At 37.1% G+C, this 19,503-nt stretch overlaps 2 protein-coding genes and 1 long non-coding RNA gene across 3 annotated transcripts; all 3 read left to right on the top strand.

The window, feature by feature from the left end:
* The first annotated feature begins 5,579 nt into the window (after positions 1-5,579).
* Positions 5,580-9,412, top strand: LOC121883594. Its single transcript, XM_042391933.1, has 6 exons — positions 5,580-5,796; positions 5,876-6,109; positions 6,274-6,378; positions 7,510-7,848; positions 9,094-9,260; positions 9,350-9,412. Exons 1-6 carry the CDS (start codon positions 5,580-5,582, stop codon positions 9,410-9,412), a joined length of 1,125 nt encoding a protein of 374 aa, XP_042247867.1.
* Positions 9,413-9,502: 90 nt separating this feature from the next.
* Positions 9,503-10,158, top strand: LOC121882755. The gene is made up of 3 exons (XR_006092157.1): positions 9,503-9,565; positions 9,661-9,718; positions 10,043-10,158. It is a non-coding gene; the product is annotated as an uncharacterized LOC121882755 (long non-coding RNA).
* A 3,556-nt stretch (positions 10,159-13,714) lies between these two features.
* LOC121883560 lies at positions 13,715-15,907 on the top strand. Its single transcript, XM_042391872.1, has 5 exons — positions 13,715-13,847; positions 13,927-14,160; positions 14,325-14,429; positions 14,704-14,910; positions 15,540-15,907. The coding sequence occupies exons 1-5, from the start codon at positions 13,715-13,717 to the stop codon at positions 15,905-15,907; spliced, it is 1,047 nt and encodes a 348-aa protein (XP_042247806.1).
* Positions 15,908-19,503: the final 3,596 nt, after the last annotated feature.

Below are 19,503 nucleotides of genomic sequence, written 5' to 3'. Positions count from 1 at the left end.
GACCAGTTGTCCTCTGACTGACAACACAACCTACATTTGGTATTTGAACAAACAACCTGTGAACCTGTCACACAGCCAAAGCAAACAACTGGTACTAGACCCAGTCAGCAGTCATCATGCAGGAAACTACTCCTGTGCTGTGACATCTCACAAGAACTTCAACTCCAGTGAAAGGACTCTTACTGTTGAAAGTAAATGCACAGTAGCTGCAGCTGCAGGAGCTGTTGTTGCTCTCCTAGTTATAACACCTCTTTTTGTCTTCTTGTGGATTAGGAGGTAAGCAAGACTCTGCTCTGTTGCAAGAAATTACATTTAATTTCTAACCTGAAATCACTTATTCATGTATATATATTCATTTGTTTCACTATCTAGGAAAAGAAGGACTTAAGGTACCGAAGCAACAGTCAACATGGAGCAGGTAAAGAACAGAAATTTCAAAAACATTTTGCACAACGTTTAATTTTTAAAGTCAAAATTACGTTAAAATTAATTTTCACTGAGAACTCTGTATATAGGTCCTTGGTATTTGTTTTGACTTATATACTTGTGTACTGTAAATACCAAAAAGAAGAAATTCAATTCAATTGTGCCTTAATAGCTCCCCCCACATTAGTGTTCTCCAGCTGACAACGATGGTTTGGTAATTTTATTGGTGCGACATCAGTGTGAGCAGCCACTAAAATGGTTCATTAATTGTTAGTCCTTGCTAGTCATTGTTAGCTGTTGCTTGGTCCCATTTGTGATTTGAACACTGCTTACAGTACGTTACTCACTGATTAAATTCATGGGGGGCTGCTGATATTAAAGGACCCATTGCTGTTAGTTTCAACTTATAGTTTTGACAGTCTGGTCATTTTCCATCACCATACTGTATATGGACCTGTGAAAAAGAGACATCTAACGCTAACTAGACCTCCTCCTTTTAATAATGTGGGACAAACACAGCACTGAGTGTGCAGAATGACTCAGCAGGAGTTGAATAACGTGAACAAAAATGACGTCTTGTGGGAATCAGTGCTAACATTAACAAGCTAGTTTACATAGCTCTCACTTTCTGAGTGGAAGCTAGTTAGTCCAGCTTTCTAGTTTCCAGTTTCTGAGTGAAATGCAAACTTCACAGCATGATGGGTCCTCCCAAATACTGAATATTGTAAATAGACAGATGTCTTTAATCACTAAGAGGACATAACCAACACTATGTGAACTTGTTGATAAGGGGAAAAAACGTCCTGATACACAGGATCAGTTTTTTCCCTTTATCAGCAACATCAGAGGCTATACAGAGTATGACGTGCTCTAGTCAGTTGAGCAGCAGCGAGCTGACAGCGTGTCTCCTTACAACGACAGCATTCAAATGTCAGTCAATTGCTACAAAGGGAAACACCCACCCACAGGCCTGACGCTGAGATTATTTCTGCAAATATGTCCAAAAACGGTTTGATCTTCTTTTGAAACACTAAGAATTGTGCACAATATCTGCAGTTTCATGATTGTTTATATTTCCTTTCACAAAATATGGAGAGAATTCAAATTTCAGTTTGACTTTAATGACAGGTCACTAAGATTTAAAACTCACATTGTAGGTCAATTTTACTTAATTAATTAAAAACACTTCGGGCCTTCATAGACTTTCAAGTAAGAAAGTAGGATTTTTTACCTGAGTGTGCAGGATTTGCGGTTCCTTCTATAAGAACAGAATATTTTAAATTCTGCTGCATTGGAAAAACATCACCTTCATCTGTCCTGTTTCCCCTCAGATGAGATGATCCTTCAAGTGACACAAAACAACACAGAACTACATTGTACAGTACCATTAGTTTTATGGGTCCAAATTTTGCAACGTAGATGTGCTGTAGAGCTAAAATTTCTTCTACTGCAGTCCACATTACACAGCTACATTAGTCTCCCAACACAAATCAGCCATTTGTAAATCATTTGATATGGATCAATCATTCATTCATTCATTCATTAATCATTCATCATTGATATCATGAAGATTACTCTGACCTAAAAACTATCTGTAAAAGAGAATAAACATATTTTGGACAAACTAATTATCCTTCTAAGGCTGTGAGGTCAGCAGTTTAGTGCCCCACAATGTAAACTAATGTTATTTGTCTTGTCTTCTCATCAGTTAAACCCTGGTCGTGTGAATGAAAACATCTCAGCCCAACCAACACAGCAGGATGATCTTCACTATAGCAGAGTCTACTTCTCTAAGACCCAGACACATCCTCTCTACTCCCACATCCAGCCACACCAGCCTAAAGACCAGAACAATGTTGCTAATGCTGTTGTCAACTTTAGACCCAACAGGACCCCAAAGTGATCAACCATCAACCTTTCTGTCTGATATATGCCAGACTTCAATGTCACATTTCAAGGTTTCTAATCTCTGGCACCATTACACTCCACTCCATGTTCACCAGCAGTTACCCAAAAGTACTGAACACTTTGAAACAGCAGATCGAGTGTATCTGAAAACTTTTTCACATTTGCTAGAAAAAAGAAAATACTTGTAGTATAGATAACAACTTTATCGTGAAACCCATGTGTTTTGGCTTGTGTCCCTCATCAGTGGAACACAAAGAACATTTAAATGAGATGAGGTATGATATGTACGAAACAAAAAGCCAGTGGGTTACTCACACATAGATGGGATTGGTATGGTCATATGGTTTCAGATTAGTCATATTTCTAAACTAGCAGAGAGATAAGGGGTGTGCTTAATGATGGATATGGGTGAAACCAGCCAAAACACATTGGTCTCGCAATAAAGTCGTTCTTTAAAATACAAGTGCTGCTGGAGCTTCGACCTCTTCAGACTTTTTCCTCTTCTCCGTGCACCTTGGAAGTAGGTGAAGTTCCTGTCTCCTGACTTCCAGACTTTTGGACTTTTCACTGCATCATCTACCGATTTTTTTTATATTTGGACCACATTTTCACATGCTTTCTCGCTTTGGGTAGATTTTTAGATTTGTTGTGGATTGTTGACGGACATGTTGCATCATTGAGACAGACTTAACTTGGATCAACAGAGGAAGATGAAAATTTTGGTGGACCTTTATATTTGTCAACAAAGTCAAGCTCTTTAGGAGACATCCTCAAGAAGGAGATATCACGAATTTCCATGTGTTAGATTCAAGAACACAATTACCTAAAAGCGAGTGCAGCTCAGTATGCAACACTGCTTGAAAATCCCTAAGAAAATTTGGAGAAAAAAATCTATGATTTAGAGGTTATAAGGCCACAGATTTATCTTCCTCATTGACCGTTTCACTGCTGAATCAGACTGTTTGAAAGCTCCTGTAGAGGCAGATGAAGCAGCATCTCAAGGGATGATTGAACAGACTGATCACTCCTCATCTAACTGTACAGAATACTTATAGTAGATTAACCACTGGCATTGCCAGACCACAATGCAATGCCAGGTAAGCTTTGCATTTTGTGTTTTTTTCTGGTGTGCTTCATGTTGTATTACTGTGCTTTCTGTTTGATTTGCAGGTATAACTGTAAAAATGCTTTTGTCAAACTTATTTTGCTCTCAGAAACATGTTCTACTCTGCATGTTCTGTACTGTATGATATGATTATCAAAACTATGTCTGCAGCTTCCTCTTCACAAGTGTTTTTTTTCACCATGAAACAAACACAGACAGCCTCACACCTCTCTGACCAACGCTGGCAACTTTGACACCTTTTTATGATGAAGATTTGAGGCGGTTTAACACTGCTGCATGTTGCATGATGAGCCAATACATTACTTAAAAATGAGAAACATTGACACCTTAAAGTAAATATGAAGGTTTTCCATGTCAAAATATGACATCAAATAACTAAACAACTGCTGCACTACATAGATTGTTTATCTGTGGTTTTGCTAAGAATTATAATGAGGGAGGAGGTTTATTTTTGGTATCAGAGCTACATGCAGCATGTCTGCTAGCCGCCCTCACACTGACCAACAGTCCATTCTGGCTTCAGTCATTTGTCTATAAACCTGCTCTTAATTTAGACTCTTCAGTAAGGTCAGCAGTTATGATGTAGCAGATACAAACACTGTTATTTACACCTGTATTTTTTCTGCTTGAACAAGTCAAAGTGTTTGCTGTGAAAAAGGTCCACTGATTAGAAGCGAGGGACTAAAAAAACCATGTTGTTGGCAGAAGTTGGATGTGTGTTTACTGGTTTCAGCCCGAGCATCTCACGTATAAATGTGTATACTCTCTGATGTAATGATCATTTACTGTAAACTGTAAGACATACACATAACATTTTTAATGTAGTTTGAGAGTTATAGTGTGGACAATTTGAAGAAAATTGCAGATTGATACAGAAAACAGAAAGGAAGAATAAAAAAACAAAAATGCTCTCAAGCTTTCTTCAGATGTCCTTCATGTACAACATATTATACTATTATTAGTCCTATTCTGCATGCTCTGCAGTGTTTTAAGTTACCATAAACTTCTGTACCTCCACCACAGAAACCACCATCACCGTCCATAGACAGCTTCACATCTCTCTGTTCTCACGTCAGCAGTTTTTAAAACTTTTCAATGAAAATATAATGCAGTTTATCACTAAAATATCTGGCATGAAGAACCAATACACTATAAAAACTGAAAATAACAGTAATAATTGTGATGAGATACAGAGTAAGAAAAATGATGACACCCTCAAGTTAAAGTCAGAGTTTTCCTTGTCAGAATATGACATCAAATAAATACTGAACTATGTAAGGTAGATTCTGTACTAGAGGAAGAAGCAAGAAGGAAATGAATTTTAGGTGTCAGAGCTTCATGCGGTACGTCTGCCCGCAACTCTCACAATGACCAACAGTCCATTCTGTCCTCTTGAGTCTTTACTGTGTAAGAGGACGGCTGTTGATTTTGACCATTTATTTATAGATTTGATGTTTTATGAGCTTTCATAAACACAGCAGGTGTGGTAAGGCCATTAAACAATTAATATAATCAACTTAGAAGCGGAGGGACTACAACAGCCATGTTGTTGGCAGAAGCTGGCTGTGTGTTTATGGCTTTCATTCTGTGCATCTCAGGTATGAATTATTGTTAATTTCTTCTTATATAATGGCTGTAAACATGTAAACAACAAAAAAATGTTTTACTTGATTATAGGAGTTGCACAACTTTAAGAAAACTGCAGATTATACAGCAAATGTCCTTTATTTAGAATAATTATTTTATCAAAATAAATTCAAGCTTCAGTATAAATCCAAACAATGTTTTACATTTTTTGTAAAGGAGCCATATAAAGTATTTAAAGAGACACTTTCACTGCTTGCTTGCTAGCTGCTTTCACATTGTGTGATATTTCCTGATTTGCAGAAAACATGATTTATAAAAAACACCTGAACTTCTACCACAGATTTTTTTATTGAAGTATTAGGCAAGGCTACTTTAGCAGTTATTTAGAGTGACTAATTTTATAAGAATATATTATGGCTTGATCCAGATGTTTGCTTCTGTTAAAGGGGTTCAGGGACGAGCAAACAGCATCTGTGCCTTAAAAGGTTCATCAGTGGATCTGCCCTGCTCAGCTCAACATCCCACTTCAAGCATGAAATGGTTCACTGTATACCAGGCTGGCTTCACCTATATTCAGACTGAGCTCTCTGCAGATGGAAATCGCGTAACGTACAACATGTCTGAAGAGAGTCACCCAAATCTAACAATAAATGGTCTAAGAGACAGTGATGCAAAGTTTTACTGCTGCATCAACACTACAGAGACACCAGAACTCTGCTGGCACAACAGAACTAAGCTCCGTGTTGCAGGTATGGTGGTTTTCACTAATGTATTACTTTAAGAATGAAATCAGAATATGAATTCTTACATTATTCACCATCATCTCAGACCTGCAGGTGAAGGTGATTCCTGCCACAGAGGGACAGACAGTATCACTGATATGCAAAACCAGTTGTCCTCTGACTGAAAACCCTGCAGCCTACATCTGGTACAAGAACAGAGAGTTTCTCTATCAGGACTGGTCTCCCTGGTACCAACAGCTGGTCAGCAGTGAGGAAGCAGTCAGATACTCCTGTGCTATCAAAGATTACGAGCATCTCAGAGCTCCTGAAGTCTCAGTGGGTGAGTGACAACATTTGGCTCCTTTTCATGTTACAAAACTTCAAGTTAAACACTTTCAATAATATTTTTACTATTTAAGCTTTGCCTTAAATTATAAAGCCTATGAAATACTGTAACTAAGTGTTTACCAGTTAAATTAAGAAAGGCCATTTGTTTTTGTTCAGATTCTGTCACATCGACCTGCTTTACTGTGACCTACACTGAAGGAAGAATGTGTTCTTATAAGCAGACATCAGTGGATGAGTCCTGCTCCATCACATATCCCAGAGGTTAACTTTCTCCAAACATCCACAAACATTTACACAAACACCACTCCCACCCCCCACACCTAGAACACCTTTAAAACAATATTTTAAGAACAGACATCTAATTGTCATATATTTGCTTTCTTTCTTTTCTAATTTTACTGTTACTGACATGTTTACTACAATTCTACACATTCTTCTTTTCTGCACTAATCACACTTTAATAACTTTTGTAATCAATATATTATTTTTATTTAATTCAACATGACACACATTAACTGTTGAAAAATGTTTTTAACATCTCCTAACAGAAGTAGGTCTACAAAGGACCCCTGCAGAGGTGAATCATGTTAGACTGACCTGTAACACCAACTGTCCACTGACTGACATCCAAACTGCCTATAGATGGTACAAGAACAGACACTTAATGTATGAGAAGAAACAGCAGCTTTCAGTTCTCAACTCCTCTGCTGATGTCTTCTCCTGTGCTGTCAAAGACCACGAGGATCTGCACTCTGCTGAAGTCTGTGAGTATAAACCAACTTACAGTCTGTTATTACTGTTATATTATAGGATGGCACATTTGTCTTTAGTTTGTATGCTTATTGGGCAACATGAAATATATTTCAGAGTTGTTGATTCAACCTGATTTTCATTTTCTGTGTAGTGTTATTAATCCATTATCTGACTTATGATTTAGTCAGTGATGGAGGTGATCTGCTGGTAACCAGTGTGTCTTATTAAAGACAACATGAACTGCTGATTAGTGTTTGAGTTGATATGACTCGCTTGTGAAGCTGTAAATCACAGTCTGTATAATGACAACACATAATAATTACACAATAATCACACATTAGAAATTTAAAAATACTTAACCATTTCATTGTAGAGATTGTGCCATAAAGAAAAATTAAATGCAAGCTTCAGTATAAATCCAAACAATGTTTTACATTTTTTGCAAAAAACTAATATGAGGTGTTTAAAAAGGCACTTTAGCTGCTTTCACATTATGTGATATTTCCTGATTTACAGAAAACATGATTTATAAAAAACACCTGAACTTCTCCCACAGATTTTTTTATTTAAGTATTAGGCAAGGCTACTTTAGCAGTTATTTAGAGTGACCCTATTTTAAGTCTTTAATCTATATTTCAGGTGTTGATTATAAGAACTGCTGGAGTGTAAATTACATCAGAAGGAGAATCTGTGCCCTGGAAGGCTCTTCAGTGAACATTTCAAGTGAATATTTGTATCCTGACAACCAGCAGCCTGAGTCTAAAGTTTGGTATAAAATGAAGAGAAGTGGTGAGGAGGAAGCTGTGGAGACGACTGAGGATGCAGTTCGCGTGCAGTATCTTGACAACATGAACAACCAGCACATCCTGAGAATCAAAAACCTGAAGAAGACTGACTCAGCAGAATACATATTCAGACTCCAAAAAGATAGACGGAGACTGAAGGGTGATCCACCTGGAGTGACTCTGATTGTCTCAGGTAATTCCTGTCTGTATACTTTTCAATAGAGACTGTGCTGTTCCCTCACCATGTACTAACAGCAGTCAGCAGACTTTACTCTTTAATGCCTACAAGAAGACTAAAGGCTGGTTCATGCTTAATATGAGAACACTAACAAAAGAGTAGAAAGTCAAAACGATATAACTGTAGCTAAATTAAGTGCACACAATAACCTGTATGCAGGGTCGTGCACCACCTGAAATTCATAACAACAAAGTGTAAAGATGTATCTGTGTTTTGTCAAAATCAGAACAGTGATTTCTTAAATATCACACAATAAATCATTCACAGTGAAGCCATGGTCCAATTATTCACCGTTTTAAGAACTTTAACAGATAAATCTTAATATCGCAACTTTGGCTAAATTAGGAGCCTGCATTCTGTCTACTGTCTCAATGGTCTCATTAAAACATCATGCATATTTAAATGTGTCAAATCATTGTAGAAGTTGTATCTCCACTAAAACAGTGTAGGAGAGAGAGAGAGTTCAACATGCTACAACTTAAAAAAAAAGCATGTAAACAGGCAAATGAAGAAAACATTTTCACCACTTTGACACACAGTATAAAGAAATGTGCTTCAAAAATAGGAAACACAAGCAGATAAAAGGAAAGTTACAAAAATAAAGAAGTGTCTGGGGGACATGAAAAATTGATGTCAGGATTTGCTTTTTAGTGTTCAAAAATGAGCTAACAATGTTTGTTTCAGTTTCGAATTTGATTTTGTGTGTAACCTACAAGCCTATTTACTACTCTGTACAGTTTGCATTGTTTATTTATTTGCAGTGTGTTTCTTTATGTCACATATGTGTCAAAAAGATGAAGGTCTTCATTTGTTTGTGTTTTAATAAGTTGCAGTGCATTGAGCTCTATCAGCCACCATAGTTAGAGAGGAGATCAGAATGGATGGATGAGCCTACAAAGGCTGTGACTCTGACACAGGAGTCTGTGCTTCATGTCTCATCTTCTACAAAGCATTTTTTTAAACCATGATGGTGATTTTAACTAAGTACGGTAGTTTTAGTTGCCTAAACCTGTCTGTACCTTAAACATTGGAGTGGCAGATTAGAAAACACTTACTGTATATGAGTTGTTGTTTTTTTATCATCATGTCATCTGGGTTGTTTTGAAGGACAGTGACAAACCTAGTTTGTAATTTAGGTATGAGGACTTTTGAGATGATACATCTCTTTTACATTAACTGACTAATCTAATCATCTTTCAGGCTTGGAAGTTAAGTTGCATCCTGCTGTGGTGACAGAGGGCCAGAGAGTCACACTGACCTGCAGTACCAGCTGTCCTCTGACTGACAACACAAACTACATTTGGTATTTGAACAGTCAATCTCTGATGGTGCCAGAGAACCAAAACAAACACCTGGTTCTAGACCCAGTCAGCATTCAGCATGCAGGAAACTATGCATGTGCTGTCAAAACCCACCAAAACATCAACTCTGGTGAAAAGACTCTCACTGTCCAAAGTACCACAGGAACATCAACAGCAGCAGTTGGAGTTGTTACAGCAACAACTCCTGCAACTGTTGAAGTTGTTACGGCAACAACTCCTGCAACTGTTGAAGTTGTTACGGCAACAACTCCTGCAACTGTTGGAGTTGTTACGGCAACAACTCCTGCAACTGTTGGAGTTGTTGCTGCTCTCCTGGTTATAATACCACTCACTGTCTTCTTCTGGATTAGGTGAGAAACAATGAGCTTTGTTTCAGAGTCATGACATTTACACACTAACCTGACATCATCTATTCATTTTTATATTCACTCATTTAACTAAACAGGAGAAAGAGGTCCTCCAGCCGTTCTCCTAGACTTGAAACATCAGACAATATGGAGCAGGTAAAATAAAATAATTTAAACAATTCTGCTACATTACATAACATTACTGACAACAACCCTGTTTAAATGCTTTTCTTGCAGATTATTACTTTACTAAACACTGTTTTATCATTATTTGCAGTGTCGATAATTCTCTTGGAGAAACCTTAAATGGGAAAAAATATTTTTATTGTTATTCATGAAACTGGAACATAAAGATACCAAATGTCTGTTGTTACAATCATTTAATATACCTTCCAAAACCATTATCAGTTGTGCTCTACTCGGAGCCAAAACTTTAAATACAATGTAATGTAAAGTAATATTATTTTGTTTCTTTATCAGCTAAACCCTGGTCCTGTGTATGAAGACATCTCAGCTCAGGCAACAGAGCAGGATGACCTTTACTATAGCAGAATCAACTTCTCTAAGAACCAGACAGAACAGACGCATGTCCTCTATGCTGTTGTCCGCTTTAGATCCAACAGAACCCCTGAGTAAGCATCTCTTCATTATAACTGATTATATTTGAGGGAAATAAGAATTATGTAGCTTATTACAGGCTGGGCTTTATGATATCTCAGACTCCACTGGTACTGTTTTGATAAAACTTGTGGGTTCTTTCACTGTGGTGTTTAAAATCTACATTGATAATCATTGAACACACCAATGATCAGATTTTCAGGAATCTTGCTTAAAAGGTTACTAGAATGTAGTTAAAGATTGTGAGACGTATGATGAGACTGCATCAACTGAGAAAAATGTCAGCTATAGCACCTAATCATTTACTCTTTGACAGCCATATCTGGCTGCTCTGTGTCAGTAAACACTGCAGGAGTTAAAAATGGTGACTTTACTATGTCACCATCTGGTGGCAACATTAAGGACACTGTGGCAGACAGCAACACACACCACCACCCACCATTCATAAAACATTTGAGCACTCGTGCAGTAGGTCTAGTACCTTGTGGGACAGTAAGAGGCTGGAACGTGGCCGTGGTGGCATACGGGGGCTCTCTGTGGACGGAGGGAGGGTCATAGTTCCTGAAGATGTGCAGTTCTCCTGGATGTCAGTCAGCCAGAACACTGGTCACCATCACCCTGTACAAGAACAAATGTATGACTCAAAAGATAATAGAGTAAATGTGAGCTTTAGTTCATATTAAAAGTGTTTGACAACACATTCTGATCAAAACCTGAAAAACCAGCACTTTGACATCAAAATTAGCTCATTTACAGATTCTGGATTCTCTGCTACTGATTTTTAGCCATGCTAGCAGCATTGTTCAAGAGATGGTGAGGTCTGTCTGAAATTTTGATGTCAGATCCACATGCAACCACCTTCACACTGAACAACAGTCAACTCATCCAAATGGTTCATACATTGTTAGTTCTTGCTAGTCATTGTTAGCTGTTACTTGGTCCCATCTGTGATTTGAACACTGTTTACAGCATGTTACTCAGTGTCCTGATTAAATTCATGGGGGGCTGCTGACATTAAAGGACCCATTGCTGTTAGTTTCAACTTATAGTTTTGACAGTCTGATCATTTTCCATCATCATACTGTATTTGGACCTGTGAAAGAGAGACAGCTAATGCTAACTAGACCTCCTCCTTTTAATAATGTGGGACAAACACAGCACTGAGTGTGCAGAATGACTCAGCAGGAGTTGAAATAACGTGAACAAAAATGACGTCTTGTGGGAATCAGTGCTAACATTAACAAGCTAGTTTACATAGCTCTCACTTTCTGAGTGGAAGCTAGTTAGTCCAGCTTTCTAGTTTCCAGTTTCTGAGTGAAATACAAACTTCACAGCATGATGGGTCCTCCCAAATACTGAATATTGTAAATGGACTGATGTCTTTAATCACTAAGAGGACATAACCAACACTATGTGAACTGAGAATGAGATTTGTTGTGGATTGTTGACGGACATGTTGCATCATTGAGAACAGAATACTTATAGTAGTGTGCTATGGTGTGCTTCATGTTGTATTACTGTGCTTTCTGTTTGATTAGCAGCTATAACTGTAAAAATGCTTTTGTAAAACTCATTTTGCTCTGTATGTTCTGTAGTGTATGATGTGATCATAAAAACTATGTCTGCAGCTTCCTCTTCACAAGTGTTTTTTTTTTCACCATGAAACAAACACAGACAGTCTCACACCTCTCTGACCAACGTTGACAACTTTGACACCTTTTATGATAACTTGATGCAGCTTAACACTGCTGCATGTTGCATGATGAGCCGATACATTACTTAAAAATAAGAAACAATGACACCTTAAAGTAAATATGAAGGTTCTCCATGTCAAAATATGACATCAAATAACTAAACAACTGCTGCACTACATAGATTGTTTATCTGTGGTTTTACTAAGAATTATAATGAGGAAGGAGGTTTATTTTTGGTATCAGAGCTACATGCAGCATGTCTGCTAGCCGCCCTCACACTGACCAACAGACCATTCTGGCTTCAGTCATTTCTCTATAAACCTGCTCTTAATTTAGACTCTTCAGTAATGTCAGCAGCAGATATAAACACTGTTATAATCAACTTATAGACCCAGTATTGGTGGCAACATTAATGTTATTATTTACACCTGTACTTTTCCTGCTTGAAAAAGTCAAAGTGTTTGCTGTGAAAAAGGTCCACTGATTAGAAGCGAGGGACTAAAACAACCATGTTGTTGGCAGAAGTTGGATGTGTGTTTACTGGTTTCAGCCCCAACATCTCACATATAAATGTTTATCCTCTCTGATGTAATGATCATTTACTGTTAACTGTAAGACTTACACATAACATGTTTAATGGAGTTTAAGAGTTATAGTGTGAACAATTTGTAGAAAATTGCAGATTGATACAGAAAACAGAAAGGAAGAATAAAAAAACAAAAATGCTCTCAAGCTTTCTTCAGATGTCCTTCATGTACAACATATTATACTATTATTAGTCATATTCTGCATGCTCTGCAGTGTTTTAAGTTACCATAAACTTCTGCAGTTTCCACCACAGAAACCACCATCACTGTCAATAGACAGCTTCACATCTCTCTGTTCTCACTTCAGCAGTTTTTACAGCTTTTCAATGAAAATATAATGCAGTTCAACACTAAAATATCTGGCATGAAGAACCAATACACTATAAAAACAGAAAATAACAGTAATAATTGTGATGAGATACAGAGTAAGAAAAATAATGGCCCTCCAAGTTAAAATCAACGTTTTCCTTGTCAGAATATGACGTCAAATAAATACTGAACTATGTGAGGTAGATTCTGTACTAGAGGAAGAAGCAAGAAGGAAGTGAATTTTAGGTGTCAGAGCTTCATGCTGTACATCTGCCCGCAACTCTCACAATGACCAACAGTCCATTCTGTCCTCTTAAGTCTTTACTCTGTAAGAGGACGGCTGTTGATTTTGACCATTTCTTTATAGTTTTGATGTTTTATGAACTTTCATAAACACAGCAGGTGTGGTAAGGCCATTAAAAAATTAATATGATCAACTTTGTGTTTAGAAGCGGAGGGACTACAACAGCCATGTTGTTGGCAGAAGCTGGCTGTGTGTTTATGGCTTTCATTCTGTGCATCTCAGGTATGAATTATTGTTTATTTCTTCTTATATAATGACTGTTAACATGATATATACAATATGAGATTATTAACTGTAATCTGTAAAAAGAATAATGATTTACTTGATTATAGGAGTTAAAGTGTGCACAACTTGAAGAAAATTGCAGATTATACATCAAATGTCCTTCATTTACAATATTTCATACTATCAATATTTAGTGATTAGTACGAGAAGAATGTTATAATTATGAATCAATGCTTCTGTTCAAGGGGTTCAGGGACAAGCCAAAAGCATCTGTGCCTTAAAAGGTTCATCAGTGGATCTGCCCTGCTCAGCTGAACAACCCACTTCAAGCAGGAAATGGTTCACTGTATACCAGGATGGCTCCAAGCCTGTTCTCAATGAGCTGTTTACAGATGGAAATCGTGTAACGTACAACATGTCTGAAGAGAGTCATCCAACTCTAACAATCAAAGATCTGACAGACAATGATGCAACGTCTTACTGCTGTAGAGAGAGTGCAGAAAACCCACAAGACTGCAGGCAAAGTACAATCTTCCTCCATGTTGCAGGTACGGTGGTTTTCACTAATGTATTACTTTAAGAATGAAATCAGAATATGAATTCTTACATTATTCACCATCATCTCAGACCTGCAGGTGAAGGTGATTCCTGCCACAGAGGGACAGACAGTATCACTGATTTGTAGCTCCAGTTGTCCTCTGACTGAAAACCCTGCAGCCTACATCTGGTACAAGAACGGAGAGTTTCTCTATCAGGACTGGTCTCCCTGGTACCAACAGCTGGTCAGCAGTGAGGAAGCAGTCAGATACTCCTGTGCTATCAAAGACTACAAGCATCTCAGAGCTCCTGAAGTCTCAGTGGGTGAGTGACATCATTTGGCTCCTTTTCATGTTACAAAACTTCACGTTAAACACTTTCAAGAATATTTTTACTATTTAAGCTTTGCCTTAAATTATAAAGCCTATGAAATACTGTAACTAAGTGTTTACCAGTTAAATTACTAAATGTTAATTGTTTTTGTTCAGATTCTGTCACATCGACCTGCTTTACTGTGACCTACGCTAAAGGAAGAATGTGTTCTAAAAAGCAGACATCAGTGGATGGGTCCTGCTCCATCACATATCCCAGAGGTTAACTTTCTCCAAACATCCACAAACATTTACACAAACACCACTCCCACCACCCACACCTAGAACACCTTTAAAACAATATTTTAAGAACAGACATCTAATTGTCATATCTTTGCTTTCTTTCTTTTCTAATTTTACTATGTTACTGACATGTTTACTACAATTCTACACATTCTTCTTTTCTGCACTAATTTTGTAATCAATATATTATTTTTATTTAATTCAACATGACACACATAAACTGTTGAAAAATGTTTTTAACATCGCTTAACAGAAGTAGGTCTACAAAGGACTCCTGCAGAGGTGAATCATACTAGACTGACCTGTAACACCAGCTGTCCACTGGCTGACAACCAAACTGCCTATAGATGGTACAATAACAGACTCTTAATGTCTGAGAAGCTTTTAGTTCCCAACTCCTCTCCTGATATCTTCTCCTGTGCTGTCAAAGACCACGAGGATCTGCACTCTGCTGAAGTCTGTGAGTATAAACCAACTTACAGTCTGTTATTACTGTTATATTATAGGATGGCACATTTGTCTTTAGTTTGCATGCTTATTGGGCAACATGAAATATATTTCAGAGGTGTCGACTCAACCTGCTTTTCATTTTCTTTGTAGTGTTATTAATCCATTATCTGACTTATGATTTAGTCAGTGATGGAGGTGATCTGCTGGTAACCAGTGTGTCTTATTAAAGACAACATGAACTGCTGATTGGTGTTTGAGTTGATATGACTCGCTTGTGAAGCTGTTAATCACAGTCTGTATAACGACAACACATAATAATTACACAATAATTACACATTAGAAATTTAAAGATACTTAACCATTTCATTTTAGAGATTGTGCCATAAAGAAAAATTAAATGCAAGCTTCAGTATAAATCCAAACAATGTGTTACATTTTTTGCAAAAAACTAATATGAGGTGTTTAAAGAGGTGCTTTCGCTGCTTTCACATTATGTGATATTTCCTGATTTGCAGAAAACATGATTTATAAAAAACACCTGAACTTCTACCACAGATTTTTTTTATTTAAGCATTAGGCAAGGCTACTTTAGCAGTTATTTAGAGTGACCCTATTTTAAGTCTTTCATCTATATTTCAGGTGTTGATGATGAGAACTGCTGGAGTGTAAATTACATCAGTAGGAGAATCTGTGCCCTGGAAGGCTCTTCAGTGAACATTTCAAGTGAATATTTGCATCCTGACAACCAGCAGCCTGTGTCTAAAGTTTGGTATAAAATGAAGAGAAGTGGTGAGGAGGAAGCTGTGGAGCCGACTGAGGATCCAGTTCACGTGCAGTATCATGACAACATGAACAACCAGCACATCCTGAGAATCAAAAACCTGAAGAAGACTGACTCAGCAGAATACACATTCAGACTCCTAAAAGATGATGAAGTACGGAAGGGTAATCCACCTGGAGTGACTCTGATTGTCTCAGGTAATTCCTGTCTGTATACTTTTCAATAGAGACTGTGCTGCTCCCTCACCATGTACTAACAGCAGTCAGAAGACTTTATTCTTTAATGCCTACAAGAGGACTAAAGGCTGGTTCATGCTTAATATGATAACACTAACAAAAGACAGTCAAAATTATGTAACTGTAGCTAAATTAAGTGCACACAATAAGCTGTATGCAGGGTCGTGCACCACCTGAAATTCATAACAACAAAGTGTAAAGATGCATCTGTGTTTTGTCAAAATCAGACCAGTGATTTCTTAAATATCACACAATAAATCATTCACAGTGAAGCCATGGTCCAATTATTCACCGTTTTAAGAACTTTAACAGATAAATCTTAATTTCACAACTTTAACTAAATTAGGAGCCTGCATTCTGTCTACTGTCTCAGTGGTCTAATTAAAACATCATGCACATTTAAATGTGTCAAATCATTGTAGAAGTTGTATCTCCACTAAAACAGTGTAGGAGAGAGAGAGTTCAACATGCTGCAACTTAAAAAAATGCATGTTAACAGGCAAATTAAGAAAACATGTTCACCACTGTGACACACAGTATAAAGAAATGTGCTTCTAATATAGGAAACACAAGCAGATAAAAGGGAAGTTACAAAAATAAAGAAGTGTCTGGGAGACATGAAAAACTGAGGTCAGGACTTGCTGTCTGGTGTTCAAAATTGAGCTAACAATGTTTGTTTTAGTTTCAAATTTGATTTTGTGTGTAGCCTACAAGCCTATTTACTACTCTGTACAGTTTGCATTGTTTATTTATTTGCAGTGTATTTCTTCATGTCACATATGTGTCAAAAAGACGAAGATCTTCATTTGTTTGTGTTTTAATAAGTTGCAGTGCATTGAGCTCTCTCAGCCACCATAGTTAGAGAGGAGATCAGAATGGATGGATGAGCCTACAAAGGCTGTGACTCTGACACAGGAGTCTGTGCTTCATGTCTCATCTTCTACAAAGCATTTTTTTAACCATGATGGTGATTTTAACTAAGTACAGTAGTTTTAGTTACCTAAACCTGTCTGTACCTTAAACATAGGAGTGGCAGATTAGAAAACACTTACTGTATATGAGTTGTTTTTTTATCATCATGTCATCTGAGTTGTTTTGAAGGACAGTGACAAACCTAGTTTGTAATTTAGGTATGAAGACTTTTGAGATGATACGTCTCTTTTACATTTACTGACTAATCTAATCATCTTTCAGGCTTGGAAGTTAAGTTGCATCCTGCTGTGGTGACAGAGGGCCAGAGAGTCACACTGACCTGCAGTACCAGCTGTCCTCTGACTGACAACACAAACTACATTTGGTACTTGAACAGTCGACCTCTGACAGTGCCAGAGAGCCAAAACAAACACCTGGTTCTAGACTCAGTCAGCATTCAACATGCAGGAAACTACTCATGTGCTGTCAAAACCCACCAAAACATCAACTCTGGTGAAAAGACTCTCACTGTCCAAAGTACCACAGGAACATCAACAGCAGCAGTTGGAGTTGTTACGGCAAAAACTCCTGCAACTGTTGGAGTTGTTACAGCAACAACTCCAGCAGTTGCAGGAGTTGTTGCTGCTCTCCTGGTTATAATACCACTCACTGTCTTCTTCTGGATTAGGTGAGAAACAATGAGCTTTGTTGCAGAGTCATGACATTTACACACTAATCTGACATCATCTTTTCATTTTTATATTCACTCATTTCACTAAACAGAAGAAAGAGGTCCTCCAGCCGTTCTCCTAGACTTGAAACATCAGACAATATGGAGCAGGTAAAATAAACATTACTGACCACAACCCTCTTTAAATGTTTTTCTCGCAGATTATTACTTTACTAAACACTGTTTTATCATTATTTTCAGTGTTGATAATTCTCTTGGAGAAACCCTAAATGGGGAAAAATATTTTTATTGTTATTCATGAAACTGGAACATAAAGATACCAAACATCTGTTGTAACAATCATTTAATATCTCTTCCAAAACCATTATCAGTTGTGCTCTACTCAGAATTGTTGCATATTTCTTTGTTTTGGAGGATCAGCCAAAACTTTAAATACAATGTACTGTAAAGTAATATTATTTTGTTTCTTTATCAGCTAAACCCTGGTCCTGTGTATGAAGACATCTCAGCTCAAGCAACAGAGCAGGATGACCTTTACTACAGCAGAATCAACTTCTCTAAGAACCAGACAGATCCGCTCTACACCACCGTCCAGCCACATCAGCCCCAAGAACAGGAGCATGTCCCCTATGCTGTTGTCCACTTTAGATCCAATACAACCCCTGAGTAAGCATCTCTTCATTACAACTGATTATATTTGAGGGAAATAAGAATTACGTAGCTTATTATAGGTTGGACTATATGATATCTCAGACCCTACTGGTACTGTTTTGATAAAACTTGTGGGTTAAGTTCTTTCACTGTGGTGTTTAAAATCTACATTGATAATCACTGAACACACCAATGATCAGATTTTCATGAAACTTGCTTAAAAGGTATGTGTGTACCTTAAAGTACATACATACCTTTTAAGTAGTTAAAGATTTTGAGATGTAAAAATTGTTTTTCTTATATATTTTTAAACAGCCTACTTTGAAACATAATTAACCCACATTACACTTACACAGTACATTCTTTTCTTTTTTTTCAGGTATAATGGCCAGGTGGTGGATCCCTAAAATTATACAGAAAACAAAAACTTAAAGAGAATGAATGTAACCTTCCTTCATGATGTACGAAGGGATATGTTTCTGGTGTTACATGAGCGAGCACCTCAGGAGCACACTGGCAGTGATGGACATCCATAGAAACAAGGACCTTTTACAAGCCATCCTGTTAAACCATTTTAACTCAATACAGTAATTTCACTATTGCCATGAAATGTTGAGCAGACTTTCATAGTGTCAACATACAAGAGTAGGACTACCTAATGCTCTTCAATACACAGAAAAAAAACCTTTCAACCACTTCTGTAAAACATAATAAGGACACAGTTTTGTAAAGTTATGAAAATATTTCAATCAGTGCAGCCCAGTAGAACACAATCATACCTGGTAAATATCTTGAAAATTACCAAAAAACACATCAACACACAACAAAAAAGTTTCTCAAATTTTTTTTGCCTCTCCTACCTTTCAAATTTATTCACAAAATGGAAAAATTTGAAGAGCAAGATTCACTGGTAGCCATTATTAGAGAGCCATTGTATTAAATAACTAACTGTAAGTTATTTTATATTGCTAGCTTGCAGTAGCTATGCTAGTTAAAACCAACACACTGACAAGCTACAGCCTTCTTTGTGGTGCTAAAGCAAATTAGCTACTTTTTCCTGTAAATTACTTTAAATTAGCTTTCTTGTGCTATTAGTTTGTGTTAAAACTTATATGGGTAACAATACTGTATTTAATATGCTCATGTATGGCTCATGAAAAAAAAACTCATCCAACATTATTTGTCTGCGTTGATACCTTTATTGCCAATGAGTCATGCTAATTAGCAAACTTAACTAACATTAGCCTTAGTGGTCATATTTTGTATGTCAGTTTTTGTTTTGTGTTCTCTTGTTTGTTTCTTTCGTTAAGAGCAGCTAAAGGTATATATTTT

The sequence above is a fragment of the Thunnus maccoyii genome, chromosome 2 (assembly GCF_910596095.1).
Source record: "Thunnus maccoyii chromosome 2, fThuMac1.1, whole genome shotgun sequence".
NCBI classification, from domain to species: Eukaryota; Metazoa; Chordata; class Actinopteri; order Scombriformes; family Scombridae; genus Thunnus; species Thunnus maccoyii.
Note: the sequence above shows the minus strand (reverse complement) of the source record. Positions and strands in the feature narration are given on the sequence as shown.

Bases quoted from the DNA above. Each gene is read 5' to 3' on its own strand.
- LOC121883594 (XM_042391933.1), top strand. From the start codon at position 5,580: ATGAAATGGTTCACTGTATACCAGGCTGGCTTCACCTATATTCAGACT. The intron at 6,379-7,509 runs GTTAACTTTCTC...TCTATATTTCAG, and splicing joins CTCCATCACATATCCCAGAG to GTGTTGATTATAAGAACTGC. The intron at 7,849-9,093 runs GTAATTCCTGTC...ATCATCTTTCAG, and splicing joins AGTGACTCTGATTGTCTCAG to GCTTGGAAGTTAAGTTGCAT.
- LOC121883560 (XM_042391872.1), top strand. From the start codon at position 13,715: ATGTCTGAAGAGAGTCATCCAACTCTAACAATCAAAGATCTGACAGAC. The intron at 13,848-13,926 runs GTACGGTGGTTT...CCATCATCTCAG, and splicing joins AATCTTCCTCCATGTTGCAG to ACCTGCAGGTGAAGGTGATT. The intron at 14,161-14,324 runs GTGAGTGACATC...GTTTTTGTTCAG, and splicing joins AGCTCCTGAAGTCTCAGTGG to ATTCTGTCACATCGACCTGC.